At 47.9% G+C, this 25,717-nt stretch overlaps 1 protein-coding gene across 2 annotated transcripts in view; it reads left to right on the top strand.

Annotated features, from left to right (window-relative positions):
• spns2 (SPNS lysolipid transporter 2, sphingosine-1-phosphate) overlaps window positions 1–25,717 on the top strand; it is a 44,465-nt gene that overhangs the window by 1,244 nt on the left and 17,504 nt on the right. For both annotated transcript variants that reach the window (XM_086160901.1, XM_086160900.1), the window contains exons 2-4: window positions 11,732–11,797; window positions 22,327–22,463; window positions 24,753–24,904. In XM_086160901.1, the coding sequence (XP_086017027.1) occupies window positions 11,732–11,797; window positions 22,327–22,463; window positions 24,753–24,904 (355 nt within the window). The remainder of the gene's footprint in view (window positions 1–11,731; window positions 11,798–22,326; window positions 22,464–24,752; window positions 24,905–25,717) is intronic.

The raw sequence follows: 25,717 nt of genomic DNA, 5'->3' as shown, positions 1-25,717 counted from the left end.
GGTGCACAGGACCGCAACCACGCCAAGAACGTGTTGCTGCACCTCCTCGTCTTCATTTGCGCAACCACGTGGTCCGGAGCGCGGACCCCCCCCCCCCCCCCCCACACACACACACGCACACGCACACACACACACACTGTGAAAGCTACATTGCAGCAGTCGCGAAAGGCTGCATCTGTAGTTTCTGTAGACGGGACGCGATGCTGCGTGATGCGATTTTGATGCCACGCAAGGCACGGCGGGAATGTGCGTTCATTCATTCATTCATTCATTCATTCATTCATTCATTCATTCATTCATTCAACTCTTCATCCTCTCATCCACACGACACAAAGATGGATGCAATCATTCACCCTCTCATCCGCTCAGGAATATTATGACATTCGATAACTCCCCAAAACAAACACAAAAAATTATATATTTTTTTAAATAATTCATTAATTAATTCGTTGATTTTATTTAAATAATTTAAAATGTTTATAAATATTCCCTCTCATGATCTTCCTCAAATAGTAGCCATAAATGTTAAATGATATAAATATAAATATTAATATAAATATAAATATGAATATGAATATAGATATAAATATGAAATACAATATAAATAAAAAAATAAAAAAACACGTCTAGTGAGCTGAAATGGCGGTCAGGCTCCTGCTGAGGTGAAACACGTGGAAGCAGAAAAAGTTCATCTTGTCTTCTCCACCTTACTGTACATTCTTTCTCGCCCCCTCTTGCTTTCATCATAGATCTTAATGTCAATTAACCAGGCCACACACACACACACACACACACACACACGTCACAAACGCTTTGCCCTGCCATTAATCGGAGGGGTGACTGCTGCAGAGGGAGGAGGCGGGCTGGGGGGGTCGGGACGCAGCAATATGGCACCACCACCAACAACAACCAAGAACCACCCGGACGTCAAAAGGTCTTTGTACTGACAGCCCTTACTGTAGTGTGTGTGTGTGTGTGTGTGTGTGTGTGTGTGTGTGTGTGTGTGCATCAGTGAGGCATTGTGGCTGAGGACAGAGGGAGAGACCACTCCAGATGGGAAGGGGGGGGCGTTCCACACACAATGAAGGGAGAACCTCACCGGGCCAGGCAACAGCAGCGTCAGAGCTGCGGCCACACACACACACACACACACACACACACACACTAATACACACATGTGTGCAACAGCAATACACACAAACTGCAGCTTCAGCATCGGCTGTGTCTAAATCCAGGACGAGGATGGGTGAAGTTGCCGGCAGGTGCTTTATGTTTTAGCCATTCACCCTGTCACACACACGCCTTATAAAGACATATATCTACTTTTTACAGTTTTTTACGGCACGTCTAGATGTTCTTGCGCGTGTGCAGGTAGATGATGGGGCTCTGAGTGTGTAATCCACTTGGATGCTCCGGCCCCGGGTGAGCGCCGGGGCCTGGAGCAGCTATAATTTTATTATAAAAAGCTCACGCCGGCGCTGAGTTTCAGACGTCCGACACGTTTTTAAAATTCAATTTGCGGAGCCTCCGAGCCCCCGAAACCCGCCGTCGGCAGACGCTCCTCTGCGGCTTATAAGAAAGACGGGCTTAAGAGTTTTTCTGAATCTGCGGCAGACACTCAGCACTTAAACTTATTTGCTCTGCCAGTTCGCCGTCTCGCTAACCCTAGACGCCCCCCTGACGGGATAATTTGCGGCCTAATCCGGCGCACCTACCGGGCGCAGATTAGCGATTTCTGAGCCAAGCTGTCGCCCACAAATGCTCCCCTAACGGTGGCGCCCTCCGCCCCCAAAGACCCGCAAACGAAACTCCTGCCATCTTGGCCCAGAGACGGAGATGACCGCGTGGAAATAATCCTCTTATAGCCGGAGGGAGGGGATCTTTGTCACGCAGTCGCGGGAGGCGCGGCTACCGATCACGTCCGACAACCCGGACCGACGTCTTAATTATGTCTATTTCGCCGTTAAAAAATGCACTTTCATTTTGAAATTTTGTTTGCCAGTTTGCAATGAGAAGTTATTTGAAAAACAGCGATAAAAAGCGTGATTTTATCCCGCTTCAGTGGTTCGGTCCGGTTTCTACGCCCAGGACTTCCTGTCTCATTCGCAATTTCCTGTCTGTTTGCGCTCTTACCATCAGCGGGTGGCGGCGGCGCTAAAAATGCAGCTTTCACTTCCATGTCTGCCGGAAGCGAAGCACAGACGGCGAGATTTTTTCCCTCAAAATCTCCTTTCTTGGAATCCAATGAGAACCCGGGGAAGCTCTTGACCCCGCCCCTCTCCCCTTGACCCCGACCCTCTTAGCTACACCGTTAGGTCATTTCATTCGTCATCTTTTAGGGCTTTTTAATATATTTTTTTCATTGAAAGCCCCCCTCCATCAGCGCCAAGACGTGGGCATCGCGGGCGCCGCCGACTCTTTTATCGCTGCGCTTTTAACTTCCGAGCCGGAATTGGATCGGCCTCGCCTCGGCTCCCTCGCCGCCGCCGCCGCCGCCCCCGCCGCGTCTTTTTTTGTCCGGCTAGGCGTTTCAACCCTTTCCAGCAGATACCGGAGAGGGGTGTGGAGCATGAAGGGGGGCGGGGGGGGGTCTCTCCATCAACTGGGTTCACACGGAAGCCCCCCCCCCCCTTCATTTCATCTCTTTTATTTCTACTTCCTGCCGCCGCTCAGCCTTAATAGCAAGCATCCGAATTAGATCCGGCTCTTTCCTCCGCCAGCACAGACATTATTCCTGTTGCATTGTGTGTGTGTGTGTGTGTTTTGAATCGGGGGTGTATTTTTACCCCTAGGACAAATACCCCTTCATCACTTCTCCGTTTTTGTCCGTTTCCAGTATCGGCTGCTAATCCGCTCCGACATGTTTGTTATCTCGCGGGCCGATGGGCGAACACGTCGCCGCGGTTGCTCAAGTTGCCTCTTGACCTTTTGACACGGCAGAAGTAGCAGCATGATAATTACCCCCCCTCCGACCCCCCCACAACTCCCCCTTCGCCCTCAGTGGAGTTTTTGCCAATAGGAGGATGCAGGGGTTGCGCATTTCCTGTTCAAACCTGCAGTTTGCTTTGGGATTACGGCAACGAGATAAACAGTCAGCTTGAGGCGGGATTTTTTCCCCCGCTAATTTTCAACTATCCCCCCCCCTCAATTTTACATTTTTTTTTTCTAATTTTTATCTGAAATATTATGACCGATTAAAAAAAAAAAAAATTTTCAGGTAACTTTAAGATTATTTTTCTTCCAAGGAATGAATACTGTTTTATCAGGTTGATTTTACAACATTTATTTATTTATTTATTTATTTATTTATTTATTTATTTATTATCCGACATTAAAACATTTGTCATCTTCAAATGCAAGATTTTGAATCCATTTTGTTTCATTTTTAATTGACATTCAGATCACTTTCCTAATTTTTATTTTTTTTAATGTAATTGTTAATTCCAGCGGGTTGATATTGGCGAGGGGGAGAAAAATTTTTTTTTTTTAGTTTATTTTCAAAATAGTTTCAACTGGATCTTTTCCTTCCTTTACCTCTCTGGATCTATTTTCTAAATTTTCTGATTTTGATGTTTTTTTTTTTTTTAATTTCCTGAAAAGGCGCTTATTCAGAAATAGATTGTCAGGTCGTTTCTTGTCGATTAAGGTCGTTTAAAATCAATTCTCAGCTCCGCCCTTCCGTCTGAGTGATCGCAGCGGCCCATTTCTCTCTGCTGTCTTATCTGAGCCGACACCAGAGTTTACCCGCTGAACTTCATCTCCTCCGGCCCGATTGCCCCGGGGGGGGGGGTTCCTCGCCGTGTCTGACGCGCTGTCAAACAACAGATCATCCCTCCTTTACGAAAATAAATGAAAAAAAAAAAATGATTGGAAAAAAAATCTCCCACTCCCTGCGTGCTGTTCCATCGGAGCTGTAAATGCCAGGGAAAAAAAAAACAAAAAAACGCGGCGTTCCTTCAAGGCCCACCGGCCGGGGAGGGAAACCAAAAAACAGAGAAGGAAGAGGAAGAAAACATTTTTTTTAACATTATATTTTCTTTTTGTTTCCATGCAGACGGATGACCTTTTCACCGCCCGTCTTCGTGCTTCCCCTTTTTTTTTTTTCCCTGCAGCCTCACACACACACATACACACATATGCGCACACACACGCTCAGCAAGACATGTGAAACGATAAAAACAAGCCGAGTGTGTTCGTGTGTGTCTTAATGTGTGCGGGTGTGAAGATCACGATCAAATTCGCCGTTACCGTGCGGATCCGACTTTTCCGACCGCGCGGCTAAGAGAGCTAGCTCACCAGCTAGCGCTCACTAGCATTAGCGTTGGCCCTTGGAAAGGGCGGGAGTGTTTATTTACGGCAGCTCTATCTTTGACAGGCCGTTCTTTGCCAGGAAAAAAAATTAATCCCCCCCCATTTACATCCAACCAGAGATTACGCAATATTTGTGTATGTGTGTGCGCGCTTGTTTCTTTTAATTTATTTGATTTGTAGAAATCTGGCGGACGGATGGAGGGGGGGGGGGGGGGGGGGGGGGGGCGCCTTTTCCATTAGCGCGCCCGTGGGAGGGGAACGCCGACCTCTGACACGAGCGCACATCTTTACCGGTAATCTCGTCAGAGGTGCGCGCACGCGCACACGCGCGCACAAACCTGCGGACAGTGAGTCGGAGGCCAAAAACCGATCTCTTCCCATTTCACTGAATCAATTTTGATTTACGGGTTGTATTTTCCTCTTTTTTTTTTTTTTTCTTTTTAGCCGAGGTCGTCAAAAGGTCGCGGGACGAGTGCCCCCCCCCCCCCCCCTTTGCCCCCCCCATACATCATTTGGAGGGAGCACCATTTTTAATATTACTCATAATGTTACATCCAGCTTGGTGATATTACACTTAGCAGCGGATGCGTTATCCTTTTTATTTTTTCTTCTCCTAATTAGCCCGGCTCACGTAGCGTCCAGGCTAATTGTCCCGCTCATTACCCTCAATTTTTTTTTTCTTTTCTCGGCTTCTATGGCGGTGAGGTCGACAGGACCGCCGCCTACCGTTATTACAGCGTGCTCGCCGTTCCTGAAAAGCTAAAAGGCGTATTCTGCCCACTTCTGAGAAGACTCTCCTATTTAGAACGCTGAATTTGTAACATTATGTAATTTTGGATCAATCTGCCGCTGAGGGCGGGGGTTTGTGGCAACGCAGCTTTACTTTCTTCTTCATCTCTTTTCCTTTACATTTTTCTTTTTTTTGAGATTGGTTTCCACCGTCATGTGCAGAGTGTGCGACAGGGTGAAGTCACGTTTGCGACCAAAACAAAAATCCCTGAGGTCTCCTGAATGTATGACAGGTACAATTGGAGGCCCCCGGCACAAAAGCGGCTGATGGAAAATGCATGTTTGTGCCTTTTGGAAATCTCAAGCGGGGGTTATTATGGGATAGAAGTGGTTGCAGACATTAACGTCCCCCACTCCCACAACTAATCCCAAGTGGGGCGTTCGGAGGACATCATGGGGGCTCTTCCATTTTACACTCAGGCGTGTTTTCTGAAATTTCACGGTATTAACTGTGAAAAAAAATATTTTTTTGAAAGTATGATCTAATGTGAAATCAAATCCAATAACACACCAACAAATTAATTATTGAATAAAATTGCATTAAATCGCATTAATTGATCAAAATACAACAAGACCCATGAAAATAAAGTAAAATAATGAAAAAACAAGATAAATTAAAAGGATTAAATTGAATAAAACAATGAAGCAAGATGAATTAGAATAAAATAAGAAATGACTAAAAATGAGATATTCATAAAAAGCATTAATTTGATTTAAAAAAGTAAAATAAGATAAAATAAAATGTAAAATAATCCAAAATTAATGTAAATTATAACTCATTTATATAATCATATGAATTGGATTTTAATGAATCCAAGGAATTCATTCTTTTTGTCCAAAAACGCAACAGAAAGTTAAGATGACAGACAGTAAAGCGGCCCCACCCAAGTTCTGTCTTAACCTGACTATTTTTAAAACAAATGTTGTAAACGCCGAGCTGTTTGTCGACATCAGGGTCAAGTACCTCCTCTGCATTCTCCGTTTCTTTGTGTTCCGGCGACGGGTTTGTCTCGGCGATGGCGGCGCTCTGACAGTAAAATGGAGCTGAGGATTTAGAACCCTCACCGGCGCCTGGAGAGCCGAGAGCTTTAGACCGTTTGACGGATAAAGAATCAGAGAGAGATGAAGGAAGCAAAAAACACAAATGACGCAGCTTCTTCCTGTGCATCATTGAAGCTCAACCAGGAAGCTAGCAATGCTAATCTGGTCTTTCAATGCTAATTGCGCACCGGTGATGTCCGTACGTTCCATACGGCGCAAAGCTGGTCAAATCCATCTGATTCAAGTCAAAAACATACTTGTTTTTTGTTTATGCTAGTTAGCACCTCTTGTTTTGATAAAAAGCCGCAGAATGTCGGGACGTAAATCCTGCCCCTGGGCAGCTCCATCCCAGAAAAAAAGCACTTGGTATAGTCCTGAGAGATGATCCAACTCATCGTCCTCATACGAGGACGTCCCTCATTTGATTCAAGTCTTCATATTGAATTTTTGTGTTTACATGTTGGATCCGCACTGCTAATCCGACCTGACAGTTCAAGTTCCCCGCCGCCCGGTATCCCTGGGAGACGGCGGCGCGTTCAAGTCACGTCTTCCCTCAAATACCTTTGCTTCGCCCGACTGCACCTCCGACCAATACCCTTAATGCATCGTCTCATAGGAATAGCCGGGTTACTTCCTGGATATATTATTGATGAGCTATAGGCTCAGTCCCCCCCGCCTCCTCCACCGCGTATTCTCCACGCCCGATCAAATATTTAGCGCGTAGCGGCGGGAGCTAATGCGCCGCGGCCCTCCAGTCGAATCCAAGGCCTTTGATTAGCGAATGAACGTTGGTTCGTTTCGATCAAAGCGGTGACCGCGGCGATCCGAGACCTCCGCTCGACAGTCTCATCAAGAAAAAAAAAAAGACACTCGAACTTACATTTTTTGATGTATTTATTATTCCGACGGCGGGGGTTCACGCGGGATTAACTGTAGACTCGGGATTTTTAGATGCCGGACTCCCAGATTAGATATGGATACGCCTGTCAAGTGACCGCTCATCATTTCTGAGAAAAGGGAAGAACGTTTCATTTAAGTGTGATCTTATCTGTCATTCCAATCGTCTTATAACCGTGCTATTACATTCCTCGGTCATGCTATTATCAAGGTATTACTACAGGATGACTCTTGCAGGTTGCAGGAAGTAGTCGGGGGAATCGGCTAATCAAGGCTCGGGTTAAAGCTGTCTTAATTTATGCAATTATGCAGCGACGTCAATTCGTCCCGCTCCTCCTGAAATCAATAAACCCCCCCCAAAAAACCTTAATGGAGCCACTAAAGCGAATGAGGGCGCAGAGAACATAAATAACGCCAGACGGCGGCTGACATCGAGCCAATATGGCGTCTGCGTTTGAGTGTGTGTGTGTGTGTGTGTGTGTGTGTGTGTGTGTGTTACGTCCACCGCTGACGGCGAAGCAGACGTGCACATGTGGGTGGAGGTGCTTGATGGAGGTGGTGGCGGGATGTCCACCTCTTGAACCCGCCGCTCACCGGTCCTGGCGCCGTCTCCCCAGACATCTGCAGCGCATTTCCCCCTTCTGTGTGGCGGGGAAAAGGAAGCAAAATGGAAAAAAAAAAAAAAAAAAAAAAAATGGCTTCCCCGCCCCGCCGCGGCCACATGGCGAGGGAGGAGAGCAGTCGGTCAGGAGCCCACCGGCCGCAGTCGGGCATTTTTGTGGTCGCCCCCCCCTCCCCTCCACTCCCGTCTGCCTCTGCACGCCGTTCTCACCGTCGCCTGATTGCGAGTCCAACCCCAAACATGCACTTTCTCCTCCCTGCTCCTTTCTCTCCCACACTATTTATACTGTGTGTGTGTGTGTGTGTGTGTGTGTGTGCGCGTGTGTGTTGATACTTGAAAAGGGATCACCCTTTGCAGGAGCTGGCCACATCAGCGCGGCGCGGTTTCGCCTCCGCCACACCGCAGGGAATGGTTTCCATCCTCCGGCCTCGTTTTACTTTTTTTTTTTTTTTTTTGATCAGATGCTCGAGCAGAAATCGCAGAAAGCTTGGGGGTGACGAGTGTGTGCACGTACACGTACATGTACGCATGCACATGTGATATTTAGACGGAAAACCGGAATCCCCGACCCTCCGTAGGCTGCAGGCCCGGCTGAGCCCAAACCTCCGCCCTGTTTATGTGTCCCATCGACAGTAATCACAACAAACAGTCAGCGGCCGCGGGAGCGCAAGATCCCGGGTCCCCGCTCCGCATCCTCTCCGAGGAGCGGGCCGTCTCCATGGCGACGAGCCTCCGAGACGCTCGATTGGTTAAGAGAAGCCACAACCGCAACGCGGTAAAACCGCGTTTTTTTGAAATATGTTTGGATTTTGTTTTTGGAGGGGTGGCGCTCACCTTATCTGTTCATCTTATAAAATACACAATAAAATGCACATTCGTGCACACACACACACACACACACACACACACACACACTCACTTTGCATTTCCTATCTCATTCTAAGAACGAACAGGCCAGTGAATGTGATTTGTGTCTCTGCTATACAGTCTGTACCCCCATACACAGTGTGTGTGTGTGTGTGTGTGTGTGTGTGTGTGTGTGTGTGTGTGTGTGTGTGTGTGTGTGTGTGTGTGTGTGCATGGGGGGGGATTGTCACTCGACCCATGAGCTCCACCATCCAACATCCACGGCACCCTTCTGCGTGCCGCCGCTTTTTCCCTCCTCTCCTGCTTGACCTACTTTCAGGCGACGACCCGTCTCCTTTGGCGTGGGGATGAGGGGACGCCGGGGCGGTCGGCGGGGCGACGGGGCGGAGGGGAGACGACAACGCAACCTTTTTTTTTTTTGTTTTGTTTTTTTTTTGTTTTGTTTTTCCCCTCGTGAGTCAGCGAAACACGGCGTGGCTTCGTCTCCATTTTGACCCACCTCTTCCGCGGCTCCCGAGACATTCCAGTTTGGTCGTTTTTGCGCTGAGGTAACCGCAGCTGGCGTCACCGCAAAACCCCCCCACCCCCCGATCAGCTGATTCAAACAAATATCGCCGGCTGTGTTTTTGTTTTTGTCAGGGATGCGGACGGGGTGACTCCCCCCCCCCCCGTGAGTCCCGGCGGCGCGCCTTCAGGACGATCCGCATTCCGGCCGTGTCTATTACCTGTAGTCACGCGCCGGAAGCTCCTCAACCCAAACCAATTAAATGCATTCCAATGACTGTCGGGTTTCGGGCGTCCATGTTTTGAAGAATGCATGCAGACGCTCACCTTATACAGTTGCCGTGGCGTCCAAACCATCCTGCGGCGTGTGATTACCTGAGAACTTTAGCAACGCCCTGCTCTGTGACGCGAGGGCGAGAGAGACGCTAGATGCCACCCGCCATCTAGACCCTCTGTTGTCTCGCTGACCTTTATCTGTCGACGTGCCCGTGCCAGTATCGCCACGGCAACCGTCCATCCATCTTTTTTTTTTTTTTTTTCTTGCATTATCTCATCCTTCTCGCTCCCGTCCGGACGGGGTGGTTTCACCGTTAGCGGAGCAGGCCCGGTCGCGGACGCGCTAATCTGCAGCAGATTAGCATTGTGTGTTACACAACTCTCGCCGAGCCCGGATCCACGGCAACAAAGCAAACTTCGGCTGATTGCGACAAATGTTGCGACAAACGTCTCTGTGGGTAATGATGTTTGAAACGGTGGCTCCTCACCTTTTTCGCTCATCCGAAGTCGTAGTTTTTCCATTTGTTGTCAAGGAAACGCGCAGCGGCCGCAGACGGGCGTGGCACTGTCCAGGAGGGACGCTCCACCATCTGCTGCAAGACCCCCCCCCTCTAGTGTTTGTGCACTAGTGTGTGTGTGTGTGTGTGTGTGTGTGTGTTTTCCGGGCTAATCGGTCAAATCTATGCGCTGCGCTGTCAGTCTCAAAGATGCCGGCCGGGCCCCATCCCTGCGTATGTGTGTTCAAGGCGACCAGTTGCCTGTGATTTTTGCGGTGTGTGTGTGTGTGTGTGTGTGTTGTTCTGATCTCTCACTGGCCTAGGGAGAGGGGGGACGTCAGGGTAAAATTAAATATTCTGAATCGGCCTAAACCTTTAATCCCTGCTGAGTGGACCTGGACACTAGCTTAGGTTTACAGCTTAATTTCATACATTTATACTAGCTATATCCTGCATTAGAACAGCTATTTATGATTATTTTTATTATTACAGTTCTTTATCATATTTATTACATGAATTATTACATGTTTAAAAATTATATCTCAACACCAATAGGATTTTTTTTTTTAATTTTAACAAATTTACAAATTATGCGTAAAGGCCCTGCATCTTTCTATATGTGGTGGTGTGATCCGTTGGCGACGCCACTTCTTGCTCAGTGGCAGCTGTGAGGATCCTGTGCGCAGGATAGGGGGATGGAGAATGAATGATTGACCGAATGAACGAACAAACAAATGTCCACAAAAGAAGAGAACCCTCAGCTTGAGGTGAAATGCGCCTCAGGACGATCGCTTCTTAAAAAATGGCGTTCCAATTAAAATAGAATGCGGTAATTCAGCCGGGCGCCATTGGGTGTGACCGCGGGAATGGCTCCGCCCCCTCAGCCACAGGAACGTGGTGGCTTGTCGACGGTTCACACAAAAATCCCCAACCTTGCGATCATATCAGATTATCTGCTCCTAACTCCTCCGATCCGATCATGCGTGCAGGTCCACCTGATTCCTTGACTTTTTACAAGCAGCTTTGTTTTCACGGGCCGCTTCGTTGTGGCGGGCCGTCGCTCTCGGTGGTGCTCGGGATTCGCCGTTATTAGCAGCAGAGGCTAGCTGCAGAGGCTAGCAGCTGAGGCTAGCGGAATCGGTTAGCTTGCAGAGGCTAGCTGCAGAGTCTAGCAGCTGAGGCTATCAGAATAGGTTAGATTGCAGAGGCTAGCAGCTGAGGCAAGATGAATATGTTAGCTGCAGAGGCTAGCAGGTGAGGCTAGCGGAATAGGTTAGCTTGCAGGAGCTGGTGGAATAGGTTAGCTTGCAGAGGCTAGCCGCTGAGGCTATCAGAACAGGTTAGCTTGCAGAGGCTAGCAGCCGAGGCAAGCTGAATATGTTAGCTGCAGAGGCTAGCAGGTGAGGCTAGCTGCAGAGGCTAGATTCAGAGGTCAAGTTGTGCTGGATGGGTCCGAACTTTCAAAGATGGCGGCCGAGCTGTCAAGGTATGACGCCAGGGGTAACTTTGAACCTTCAAGAGCCGGATTTCATTTGTGTTGATTCTTCTTCCCTTTTATGACATGTAAAAAGAAAATGTGAGTGTTGCGTTCAAAGAGGTTCTTCCTTCATGAGGCACACACACACACACACACACACACACACTTTGGTGGTCTAGCTTTTGGCACGAGGCAAGCGCTGAAATTCCCAGACTTGTGCACGGTTCGTGCACGTGAACCCACCCCCGCATCAGGTCACAGCCTCGGGAATGAGATGTCTTCAAAGAACCGACAATTTCACACACACACAGCGCTCTGGTTCACTCCTTGCCATCAAAATCGGCACGCACACACACACAAACACACACATTCAAAAATCTAAAATCTGATGTGTCTGTAAATCAAAGATGGCTGACACCCTTTTTTTTGCCCCCCCCCTCTTCTTTTCAGGTGTGATTCGTGACATCCAGTGGCACTACAAGGTATCGGACAGCGGGATCGGCTTGTTGCCAACAGGTAGGTGACCTTTAACCTTAGGATTAGATCGGCGTTTGAAATGAAGTCTGAGAACGGGACGCCCTCCCGATTAGCCCGGTTAGCGGTACGATAGCTCTGAGATGAGATCCTCGCCGATTCTCGCAGGCGAGACCGCGACCGCAGAGCACAGGCCCCCTGTTGTCTGGCCGCGTCACATGGCCGTCGGGACGGCGTGCGCGTGATTCCCGCGCGCGCGTTTATTTTGGATCCAACGAATATGGTCGACACATCAGCCCCCGCCCATTCTCCGACGGGGTTTGTTAAAAATATTGCGACGGCGAGCTTCTCCGGATGAGAAAGCGCCGAGAAAGGTCAGACGGGAGACTTTGGCGGAGCGTGCGGTCGTCATAGCGACCGGTCGCGACAGCGACATTACAGCGGGCAGATCTGCAGCTGCAGCGGTCACATTATTTATTCATTCATTCATTATCCACGCCGGTCATCATGACACAGGAGAAAGGGGGCGGGGCTTAACCTGCACAGGTCACCTGTCAATCACAGGGCCGCACACAGCCAAGAGGATACACACTAAGGAACCCTAAGGGAGCCCACGCGTTTACTCTTCTCACACACACTCGCACACACAGATGCACTCAGAGTTGACCAGTATCGGTGCAGCCAATGAGGAGCGGCCTGCAGGAAAAAAAGCGGCGTGGAAAAAGACCCCAACGCCGTTATTCCAGGGAACTTGTTTTTGTAACGTTCCCAACAGGAGCGGCGTTTCCGAACAGCCGGCAGAGGCAGGGCTGCTTCCTGAGAGCCTGTGTACGTGTGTGTGTGTGTGTGTGTGTGTGTGTGTGTGTGTGTGTGAGGACCTCAGACCAGGGCTGGGTTTCCTCTGGACACACACCCCAATGAATCCACCTTTTTTTTGGGGGGGTTACCTCGCAAAGGCCTCTTGTTAGGGGAGGAGCGGGTCTTGTTCTCGGGCTCCCGCACACGTGCACGCTCGCGCACAAAGCGCCATTGAGGGGCAGCGGGTCGGCCCCGAGTGCGAGGGGAAAGAATACCGCCCTGTGTTTCCTCCTCTGCCGCCGCCGCCGCCGCCGCCACCGCCGCCCGATGCTCCGGCCGCGGGGGGAGCGTGGATGGCGTGTTGAGGACAAAAATAATCCGTCAGAAAAAACAAGTTGTAGTATTTCCATGTTTCCCCCTCGTCTGCTTCCTCTATTTTACTGCGGCAGTCGAAGTACAAGTAGAACTTCAGAAAACCGTCTGTTTAGACCCGTCTGGAAATAAACTGGTATTTTTAGTCTCGGGCAAACAGCCTCATCCGCCCTTTATTTATTCATTTATTTAGTTAGTTAGTTAGTTGGGTTGGTGCAGCTGTTGGAGCTTCCACCTCACAGCAAGAAGGTCCCCACGCAAACACGTTCTCCACGTTCTCCGGGTTCTCCGGGTTCTCCGGGTTCCTCCCACGGACCAAACACACGCGGGAGGCTCAGCGGAGACCCTAGATTATGTGAGAATGAGTGAACGGTTGTATGTCTCTCTATGAGCCTATGTGGTTGCCCGATCCGGAGTGAACCCCGCCTCTCTCCCTGCAACCCAGGCGGCGTAGACCATAAATGAATTTATTTGTTAATTTTCTGTTTCTTTGTTTGCTTTTGGCCCAACCCCGCCCCAGCAGTGGAAACACTGTCCGCAGCAGGAAGCAGCCAAAGATTGTTTGTTTGACTCTTAATTTTGTTTGCCTTGGCTCTCTATATGGGTTACACACACGCGCACACACACACACACACATACATACACACAGATGGCACACGCGTCAGCACGCTGTTCGTGGACCCCCCCGCCCCCCCCTTCGGTGATCTGTGCAGCTGAAAGCAGGCCTGTTGTCTGGCCCGTCCCGGCCTGTCACCGCTCGGCCCCGACCTCTTCCTCGCAGCGACCTGAGGAATGCTGGACGTCCCGGGTTGCCATGGGAACGGCGGGGGAGGTCAAAGGTGTGAAGGGGACTGGAGGGGTGATGATGTCATGAGGGCCGAGGAAGTTTCATAAATGTTGACCGTATGCACAAGTCCGGGCCGGCCTCTGCGCCCCTGACCTTTGACCCCGGAACGGGGGGGGGGCAATGTGTGTTAGCACCTGCAGACCTGCACACAAACTGCCAACGTGGGTGTTTCACAGTGGGACACGCACACACACTCACACACACACCTTTCAAAACAAAGCGTGAAGCGAGAGAGCAGACAAGTTTGGAGGCGGAGCCTATATTTCACCTCTGGATTGTAACTTCTAGAATGACCCCCCTCCACACGTCTACTGACAGTCTGTTTGCTTTTGGAAAATACTTGACTTGGCGCTGGAGAGGGACCCCCCTTCCCCTTCTGCCGCCCCGAAACTCCCCCCCCCCCCCCGAAACCTACAGCAGCGCCGGCTCTGCCACTGTTAATAATCCTCCTGTCAAAGAATCTGCCGCGTCGGATGATTTAAATGAAAATCAAGCTGTGTTATTTCATCCACTAATGTGTGTGTGTGTGTGTGTGTGTGTGTGTGTGTGTGTGTGTGTCCCCCAGGCGGACGGATCATAAACCGCACAATCGCACGTCACGGCGCTTTAACCTGTGGAAAAATAGCGCAAAGGCAGATTTTATCCTGTTCGCTACAGTTTCGTCGGACGTATTAGGGCGGCAAGGATATTCTGAAAAGCCCCTCCGAGGTCATTCCAGGTCGCGGTATGAGGTTGGTTGTTTAGAGCACGTGTCAAACTCAAGGCCCGCGGGCCAAATGTGGCTCGCCACGTCATTTTATGTGGCGAGAAAGTCTTAAAAGGTCTGATTGTCTTAGAATAGTCGAACACATGCATTAACTATAAACTATATTTCCCACAATTCATGCAGATCATGTTACACACAGAGTGACGGCATGCATTAGATTGCAGTGTATCTACATCAATGCGATTCTCAACATGTGGAATTAAGAAATAAAAAAATGATCCCTAAATGTCCAGGAAGAGAAAAGTCGATGTAGATGGAAGGTTGTTTCAAGAAAGATAGGGTGTGTCTTTTGTGTTATGACGCTGTTGTCAAAGAGTACGATTTACGTCAGCGACACCAAACACGGAGCTAAGCGTGCCAAAGTTAGCCTTTCAGAAAAACAACAAATTGTCCAAATATTAAAAGCCCAACTACGATGGCAGCAGAATGTGTTCAGGAAAGCCGCATCCAAAAAACACTGCAGCAGTGAAAGCTAGCTTTGTAACAGAGCAACAAGTAAACATTATCTTGTTACATCTATGCAAATGCAAATGTAAAATTTGGATTTGAATGAGAAATAAATTCAGAGTTATTCAACATGAATGAGTAGTTACATTGATTTTACATTACATTTGGTTACATTTCTATTGTTACCGTTACATGTGGCCCTTTGAGGGCAACCATTATGTTGATGTGTCTCTTGTGAAAATGAGTATGACATATTGGATATAGTGAGTTGTGAGTTTTTGCACAACGGTTAGCGCCAGCGGCTACCTGCGGCGTCCGACCCAGGAATGCGTAAGAGGAGAAGGCGTCTGTCAGGTGGAGGTGCGACGTCGTAGCTCGGCACGCAGGGGTCGCCTCACCCCGGCCGACAGGCCTCCGGCGACGTCTTGAGTGACACACACACCTGGATGGCGTTACCTGAACCGCTTTTTGTTTGGGGCTGAGAAACGACGAGTGGAAGAATTCCACGGATGTTGTGTTAAAAAGCGCCGCGAGGCGTATGGAGAGGAAAAAAAAAAAAAAAAAAAAAACCTAAATGGGGTTAATTATCCGGTGTAACGGAGGACAGCGCGGCGATTGCGGCGTTCTGCTTTGACGTCGACGCACAAATATTGGGGTCAGAGAGAGAGAGAGAGAGAGGGAGGCGGCTTAATTTGGACCTCCAAACAACCCGTGGCTTGTTGTGAAGCTTCCCGCCTCTGCTGCAACGCGACACCAGCCCTCACACACACACACACACACACACACATATATATATATATATACCGACGATGCTCTGGACACGGCGGTGTCAGGTCTGACATTCGGCCGGCTTGCGCGAGCGCTGAGGAATGAGGTCACAGGTGCTCTGCAAGAGCTCCGCTAGCAGAGCTCCCCGGATAGGGGTTGTTGAGCAGACATCCCATAATTTCAGCGCGTTAACGCCCGCGCACCCCGCCGCAAATATTCCATATAAAATTCCTCGCCTGAGTTACCATCTTGCCGCCGTGATTTAGCAGCGTGCTAATTTACCCGCTTTTAGCGAGGGAGGGGATTGTGATCTGAATTACGATCTATCAATATAATCAATCGGTGAATTGATGATATATCATCAATCGGTGAATGGAAGTAGCTGATTTACTTCCCCGTGGGTGGAGTGTGCTGGATCAGCTGTTTCCAGCCCTCACAGCTGCTCAGGCCCTCGCCGCCGTCCCTCCTCTCTCAACGGTCTGGCAGCTGTTGTCGCCTTGTTCTGGCCCCCCCACCCCGCCGCCTCGTAGCAGTCGCAGGAGCGGGCAAGGAGCCGGCGGCCACCTGTGGCCCCCCAGCCGCCGGCCCAATCCTCCTCCCTAGCGATCGATCCCCGAAGCCAAATAATTACACGGCGATGGCGTTCGGCTCCTCCGCCTCCTGCAGAGACCAGAATAGAATGCTGACCCGGTGATGCGTCCGCATCGTGTGTGTGTGTGTGTGTGTGTGTGTGTGTGTCTCTATATCAGGAAATTTTTATGGGCCATGTCTCGGCGGAGAGCAGCTGTCGGGCAGTAACTGGCGCGGCGCTCTCTGTCTTACTTCCTGTCTGAGGACCAATGGGAACGCCTATGGGGGGGGGCGTCTGGCCAATCACAATTTAAAGGACACTTGAGTGTGATTTTATTCGGTTTCTATCGAAATCCCCGTATCTATTGATCGTCTGACGCCGCCAGGAGCATGGACGGATCAATCACGCACACACACACACACACACACACACACACACACATGCACACGCACACGCACACGCACACGCACACACACACACTCCAGTCAAGGTCAAAGATAAAGCTGCTGCTTGCTCATTTGCATTGTTTCCAATCATCATGGAGATCATTTATAGCTTGTCTGTTAGAGTGCGTGTGTGTGTGTGTTTTAGTGCCCCAATAACGTGGAAGGTGCTGGTAGAGTTCCCAGCCTGGCGTGTAATTCTTTCTGGCTACAGCTCCCGTCCCCAGGCAGGTAGCAGAGATCCGCCGCCGCCACGGTGACCCGACGGCGGGGGATTTTCCTGCCGGTCGGGTAACTCGACCCCTGACGGGGAGGAAAAAAACCTCGCGGTAATCGGAATATTTGAGGAATGCGGGGGGATGTAAAGCCCGCCATAAGAAGGGGGTGGGGCCGCCCGATGGATAAGAAAGTCTAAAATTGCGTCCTCACAATCACCCCTCTCTGGAGGAGGAGGAGGGAGCGGCGAAACGGCCGCACCCCGAAAACCGAGACCCCGGGCGCAGGAGAAAAAAAATACACCGGCAAACTTCCTCTCTCGGCTGCACACATCGATTCTCTCGCCCCCGCCGTCGGAAATCCCGTTCTGGGTGAACGCACTCCGACTCAGGAGGGCGGTAAACAGGATCAGACCTGGAGCTGGTCTCATATATATAAATTTATTATATATATATATATATATATGGCTTTGTTTGCTCGAACAGCCTCTGTTCCTCCGTCCGTGCACAATCCAAGAAAAAAAAACTCAAAAATGAACTGAACAATGCCACTCCTCACTTGCAGGGTTCGAGGAGTTTGATATCTTAATCAAACTAAATTAGTCTCCTCGGAGAGAGCGTGCACGTGAGCATGAACCCCACTGCTTCCAACCATTGTGATTTTTTATTTATATATATATTTTTTTCCCTCTCACATCTGCACAGGATGGGAGAATAGAAATCGCCCACACATACACAAACACACACACACACACACACACACACACACACACACACACACACACACACACACATGCGTGCATGTACTCATATCAACATACGTGCGCCTGCATCATCTCTGCGGTGCTCCATTCACGTTGCCGTTGAATCAGACGGGGGGTGAGTCATCCCTTAGAGGTATTGTTGTCGCTGCTGGCCAATCAAAACGCTGGTTCAATGTTTACCAAGCTTTCCTGTATGGTGGAAGTGTGTGTGTGTGTGTTTTCTCAGACAGGGACTAACTATGACGGATGTATCTGTGATATGATAAATAGTCTTCAACTTTTACGGAGCGCTAATGCACCCTGCGGTCTCAAAACGCCTCACACTGGTTAGCATTTATTCATTCATACACACACACACACACACACACACACGCCGTCGGGAGCAAACTGGGGGTTCATTGTGGTTCCTAGGACACTATGGCATGCAGACATGAGGAACCAGGAAACGGTCTGCCAACCTTCTGAATGGAGGGAGCAAATGAACTGCAGCAACCCCTTATTACAGTGATATTACGGCGTTATTACAATGTTATTACAGTGTTATTAGAGTAACATCACCGATTATTATGCTTTAGATATAAATTGGGTGTGACTGTCCAAAGATCGGCAGGTGACCCGACCATTTTTCCAATGAGGGCTTTATAAAATAAATTGTCAAAATAAAGCGTAAATTTTTTATTTATTTTCAAACGGTAACACTCGCGATAACGCTACAACGCATTACCGTTCAAAGGTTTTTCTGGATTCCGATGTGAAGCATCCATATCACTGCGTATCACCCCTCGTAGCTGCCCCCCCACCCCCCCACCCCCCTGTTTTAGAGAAACACAGGCCACGCAGTTGCCATTAGTAAAGATAAGATAAGGGAATTTATTTGTCCCCCGGGGCGAGGGCGGGTTGGAGGGGTAGGCGAACCGAACATGACAGAGGATGAAAATGATTACCATCTCTAGAAAAACTAAACATTTCGAGCTGTATGCTTTTAACCCCCGCTTCCTGTTCTTTCCCGACGAGATGCCGCCGTCGCCGTGGCCTCACGCCGCCATTTCTCTCTGATGGACACAGCTGCTCTCGTGAGAGGGTGAGAAATATGCGCAACATCTTATTTGGAATTCGAAGTCGCACCAGAACAGGTTTACCTGCACCCCCGCCCGTGGGAGACCTGCTTGAGATTAGAATCCATTTTTTTTTTACATGTGGGAGGTGGTGGTGGGGGGGTCACTTCGCCCTCGCCATAAAGGCAGGAAGTCAGGCTGAGACTGATACCGACACATTTGTTTGCGTTTCTCTCGAGTGCTCCGTAACCAAGCGGCGACTTGATAGTGGCTAATCTGTGACACGCTCCGATACTATTGTTTCGGTAAACACGATTAAAAAACAAACATGCAAGCATTCTTCACCTCCTGCAACACGACGTTCTCAGATGAAGACGTTGCATAACAACTTTCTACTCCATTCTGCTCATTTCGGACCTACTGCGCACTACTGTTCGCAAAAAAACCCCAATCAAAGCAGTAAAATCCAAGATGGCTGCCCCCTGCTTGACACACTTGTGCCAGTCGCACCATCGCTTTGTCATTTCATATTGGTGAAGGGGCAACTGGACGCGGGGGCGACTATTTTGGATCTTAACGCGCTGGTATAATTTGTAATACTAACGCATAGCATGTCCAGAAAAACAGATTGACAGCTGCTGGAAAGTCTTTATCGTATATATTTTATTCTATATTATTCTATCTTCTATATCATTAAGTGTCTTGGTTGTCGTGCCCTCAAACCAGCTTAATGAAGGGGTTCACTGCATCAGTCAGATGGAAATGCGATGGGTATTGCGTGGAAATGGAAATGCCGAGGTGTAACCGGGCTAACTGTGCATGTGTGCGTGCACGCTGCATTTTTCTTTTTTTTGTCGACACGGAGACAAGGGCGGGAATGCCGTTCGTACGGCCCAACAGGATTTTATGCATATTTCCCTTTCAAGGGCCGCTTACCCGCGCGTCCATCAAACACCTCCACTTGTTCTTCAGGAACTTGTACTACATGAATACAGAATGCGGACTTTGCCATTTCCTCTGTGAGGCTTCCGTGCAAAGGCCGATTTCTTTTAATTGTCAGGTGTCCCCTACTGCAACCCATCGAACCAGACGGAGCGCATTTATTCTCTTGGGCTGTCGTGCCCCGAGCAAACAGTAGCTTAGCGATGGCGTCCTGCGGTATGAGGACGTATCATGAAAAAATTAGCAACAGACTGAGGTCGGCTGATGAGCATTTCTGAGCTAATGCTGCAAGTATTACACAATTAGCTAGTATTACACACACACACTGAACGACAGCAGACGTCATGGAGTCTGTACTTATGAACGCTGTAAAACACTCATGTTGAATGTCTATAAGTGCGTCATCCGTCAGGGATGTCTGAAACTGCCTGGAGACGTGCGTTATTTCCCCCGCCGCTGTTTTGACGGCGAGTTGCCGCGTCAACAGTGGCAAATCTAAAAACACCCTAATCCCTTTACATTCTGCGGATTAGGGCGAGATTATCAGTTCCAGCGCTGATTAGCGGGAATTTAATGATAGACACAAAGAGACGCTTTGGACGGAGCAGCTGTTTATTCTTGAAATAACAAGCTACATGTGTGGGCGAACGAAACCCCTGACCCTACGTGGTTGGCATGGGAACGCGGTATAGTGGCATAGCATAAGAGCGAACGCTTACGACGAAAGGCGGCGGGCTGACGCTGCGGAGGGATGATAATGAGCCGTAGGAAAAGAAAGAAGAAACAAAAACACATGCCTTATCAGCAAAATTATGTAATTACCATTAAATCCAGCTGAGGACTACAAACATGGCTGCCGGACGAATGGGATGCGGTTTCAAGTGGCGATCTCAGGCCTTTTTTAAAACACACGTGCGGAACAGCTGGTGCTCAGAGAGCTTTGCAGACGAAGAGCTGCAGTACGTGTGTGTGTGTGTGTGTATGTGTGTGTGTGTGTGTGTTCCCAACCTAATGCTCTTCAGAGAGCCGGACCTGCACGGAGCTCATTTAGCACTTAGCCACATAAATACTTTGATGGAAGCTGAAGAGGAGGAGAGTTGAGCAGTGTGTGTGTGCACGTGTGTGTGTGTGTTTGTGTGTTTGTATCTGGTTGGCTACATAGCAAGTGGAGACTCATTACCTGCAATGAGGGGATAAGAAAATCCCACTGCACGCAAAAACCCTGAATGGTATTAGCTAATTACTCCACGATAACACAAATTACACTTTACATTAAGTAATTTAAACAAAAAAATAACACATTCATTATTATAGTAACAATAGGGTTTTTTTAAACTACTTTTCTCCTGTTGTCATAAACTATGGATATAAATCAGCACATCACGTGGACGCCAACATAGTTATGTTTATAATCTGTTCCTGATCCCATCCGTCCATCCGTCGGGACGGGAGCCGCCTGTCTTATGTAACGTCCCATCAACACACACACAAAGTAACACACACCATGGTGACGGGGTGTCAAAACACTCCCTGCTTCCCGTCGCTAGCAGAGAGCAACATCCTGCGACCTCTATCTTTTAGAGACGTAAAATTAAAGATTCAGGCGTTCCGTCATAAATATTCATTACAACCCTGCGGAACCCGGTCCCGGCCGTCCGGTTGGCGGTCGGAACAATTAGCAAGCACTTAAACCCGCTTGTGAGTGTCTCGCTGTGACACAAATTCTCTTGCAGGGGAAATTAAGCAGAGGAATTATATATGGCGGAACTAGAACGCTTTTTGTGTTCTCCGGGTTCTCCAACCCAGCGAGAACAATCCAAAAACATCTCATGAAGGTGAATCGGGGTGCAGTTACATGCCTTGACCACTAGTTGGCGCTGTTGCACACCAGGAGCGGGCTGATCGGGGAAGCTCGAGCTAGCGTTTGTTTGTTTTTGTTTTTCACAGCGAGAGCGTTTTGATCTTAAGTCTTGAAGGTTCTCGTGTAGACACACACAAGCACACACATGGTCCAAAAATCCATCTGTAGGTTCACTAATACCCTTAGCTGTGAGTGGTCGGGCCTGTGATTGACAGGTGATCGACCCATGTTAAACCCCGCCTCCGGCCCGATGTCAGTCAGTGATTGGCTCCTGAAAAACATCCATCCTTTTCTACCTCTCGTCGCTTAATTTTTCTGCAAATCGTCAACATCATCTTCATCTTCACCATCATCTCCTCTGAGGAACGTGTTCCAAGGTGTTTGTTGACCCCTGGCGTCTGACGGAGTCCTAATTGGAGTCCCATTGGAGTCCCCATTGGTTTGTCCAATGGCGGTGGCGGCGGCGGCGGCCCCCTCTGGCATTCCTTCGCCACGGCACCTCGGTATCACGCCTGCCCAGACTGACACGACTAAAAAAAATGGGATAGATGAAACGTTCGGTTCCTCAAAGAACGCAACACTCAAAAGGGGGCAGAAAAGAGACGTTTCCATGGTTACGTGGAAAAATTGAAAAGGCATAAATATATACGTGGCGCTGTCTGATGGCATTTCTGACAGAAATGTTAATGATTAATTCCTCTCTCTCTCTCTCTCTCCCACAGTCTTCATCTGCAGTTTCATGGTGGCGGCGCCCATCTTCGGTTACCTTGGCGACCGCTTCAACAGAAAGGTCATCCTGAGCTGTGGCATTTTCTTCTGGTCCATTGTCACCCTGTCGAGCTCCTTCATCGGCAAAGAGGTGTGAATGACACCGGCGCTCCCGCCACACTGTTCCATTAGTGTCTGGGATATCGTATCCATGGGCGACCTCATTATTATGTCATTATCTGGATATGCTTAGGTTAGGACTGGCGAAATGAAATGATACACTTGTTACAGAACCCCCTCCACTTCTCTCTTCCTCCTCCTCCTCCTCCTCCTCCTCCTCACAGATGCTCGTAGGAAGCCAGGAATTGAAAAAAAAAACAAAACAAAACCATAGGATCAGCATCGTATCATAATGTGGACAGTACAGTGTTATTACACATTTATTACATTATTACATGTGTTTTTTTTTCATTATTTAATAAATAATAATAATAATAATAATACATGGGATTTTTATAGCGCTTTTCATGACACTCAAAGACGCTTTTTAAATAATAATAATAATAGACATTTAAATAAAGCATTTATTGTGATTTATACCAGGTTTTATGATGTAGCAACAAAACATTTCTCGATCTTAAAATTTATTGTTGTGGGTTTCACGTCAAACCTTGTAGACATTTAAGCAAGGCAGGCCTCCTGTTATAATGTTATATACTTAATAATTAATTAGTCATAAAATGAGAGCTTTCAGATTAAAATTCCATACATTTCATTTATACTTTCTGCCTCATATAATTATAATTATCATATAATAAGCTATGAACAAGCTAATAATCCATTTATTAGCATCTAACTTCAGAAGATGCTGGAAAGAGGAGTATTTTTATGTTATGAGCAGGTTTTAGTGATGTGTGTGTGTGTGCATGCGTGCTTGCGTGTGTGTTTGTGTGTGTGTATCAGTCACATCAGAGGCTTGGTGGCCTGACTAACAGGAAAACAACAAGCTAAGCTAAGTGTTTATGACACTGTGGTTTGTGACACCACATTCAAAGAATGTGCCTTCAGTTGCACACGATTCCTACCCCGTGGTAACATTAAGGTCAGGTCATTAAAGAAGTGGACTTTATCACAGGATTGTAAAGAAAGCAAAACAAAGATGCCTGTTTTATGATTATTGCCCTCCCTGATGTTGAGTGCCCGACATGGGCCGCCCCGCCTGACTGTGTCATGACCTACTTCTTGGTACGTTCCTCCGCGGGGGAGATCATCTTCAAGCCGGTAAAGACGGGATGATTCATTCTGAGCTTAATTTTTTTTCATCTCAAAGTACCCTGACCACACTGATAACCCAAGCGCATAAATCACAGGAGGGCGTGCATGTGTGTCTGTGTGTGTGTGTGTGTGTGTGTGTGTGTGCATGCATGCGTGTGTGTGCCTGTGTCGCTCCCAGATTCAAGGACATTTTTATAATGTGTAGCTTTTTCCATCAAATTTGCTGCCCGTTTGCCTGAAAAATGTGTATAATTTGTGTTTGTACATATATTAGTGTATGTTATATATGTATATGTATATACACACATATACATATATATGTATGAATTTCTTATATATATACATATATATGTGTGTGCGTGTATATATATATATATTATTATATATATAATCATTATAAGTATTCTATGTTTTTTTATAATTTACAATAATTTTAATATAGGCAAACAAAAAAGACAGGCAATCAGTTTAAAAAAACAGTATGTCCAATATAATTTTATAGTAAAGTATGTCTATATGTCTTATTTGCGTATATGTCCTATATTGTCTATATGTCTTTTATATATATATATATATATATATATATATGTATACAAACACAAATGATACACATTTTTCAGACAAATGGGCATCAAGTTTGATGAAAAAAGCTACACATTTAAAAAATGTCTTTGAACCTGGGAGTGACACTTACACACACACACATGCATGCACACACACACACATAGACACACTTGCACATCCTCCTGTTCATCTTTGTGTGTGTGCATAGATGTGTGTATGTGTGTGTGTGTGTGTGTGTGTGTGTGTGTATATATTATTTCAATATAGACTGTATAGAAAATACGGGTGATCAGTTTAATAAATGTAACTAGAGTGATATTTGAAAAGGCGCCTCTGCGCCTCCGTTCCAGAGAGGAGAGCAAAACAAACATCTTCGTCTGCCGCTGTATCCCCTAACGGACCCCGGGGGGTCTGCGAGTAGTGGTTGCCGTGGTAACGGTGTACAACCCAGCTGCCCACGCAGGTGCCCATCGAAGGCTGTGAAAAAAAACACACGCCCCGATTTTTTTTTCATCCGCCGGGAAGGGGATGAAGTTTGAAGCCATGATTGTTCTTCCGCCTCCCTGCCTCGTACATTCCTGACGTGTCTGTCTCTCCACAGTACTACTGGCTGTTCGTGCTCTCCAGAGGTCTGGTCGGCATCGGCGAATCCAGCTACTCCTCCATCTCCCCGACCATCATCGGCGACCTCTTCACCAACAACAGCCGCACCATGATGCTCTCTGTCTTCTACCTAGCCATCCCCCTGGGAAGGTGAGCGCCAGACGGTCATCTTTATTCACGCCGTGTCGTTCTATTCCACATCACGTCACGATATTCTTTTCAAAATCTTCTTGTCTCGGCAACTGGACTTGAATTTCTTCACTTGAAGACGTTTAACCCCTCATCCGAGAGGCCTCTTCAGTTCTTCAGAACTACATTTTAGTGTAACCTTGCTTTTTGAGAGCAGGAAGTGAAAAGATAGAGGGTACCAGATACTGTCCCTGATGGACACCCCAAATTTATCTTATTTTATATAATTTTATTTTATTTTATTTTATTTTATTTTATTTTATTTTATTTTATTTTATTTTATTTTATTTTATTTTTTGTAGACCTAGAAAAAGCATATGACAGGGTTTCTAGAGAGGAACTATGGTATCGTATGAGGAAGTCTGGAGTGGCAGAGAAGTATGTTAGACTGGTGCAGGACATGTATGCTAGCTGTGAGACAGTGGTACGGTGTACTGTAGGGGTAACAGAGAAGTTCAAGGTGAAGGTGGGATTCCATCAAGGATCAGCTCTGAGCCCCTTCTTGTTGGCAGTGGTGATGGACAGGCTGATAGATGAGGTTAGACAGGAATCTCCATGGACCATGATCTTTGCAGATGACATTGAGATTTGCAGCGAGAGCAGAGAACAGGTAGAGGAAAATCTAGAGAGGTGGAAGTATGCTCTGGAAAGGAGAGGAATGAAGGTTAGTCGCAGCAAGACAGAATATATGTGTGTGAATGAGAGGAACTCGGGTGGAACGGTGAGGCTACAGGGAGTGGAGATCAAGAAGCTGGAGGATTTCAGGTACTTGGG

This window comes from Fistularia commersonii, chromosome 15, assembly GCF_037954325.1.
Source record: "Fistularia commersonii isolate RoL2024-O1a breed Wild chromosome 15, RoL_Fcom_v1.0, whole genome shotgun sequence".
Lineage (NCBI taxonomy): Eukaryota > Metazoa > Chordata > Actinopteri > Syngnathiformes > Fistulariidae > Fistularia > Fistularia commersonii.
Note: the sequence above shows the minus strand (reverse complement) of the source record. Positions and strands in the feature narration are given on the sequence as shown.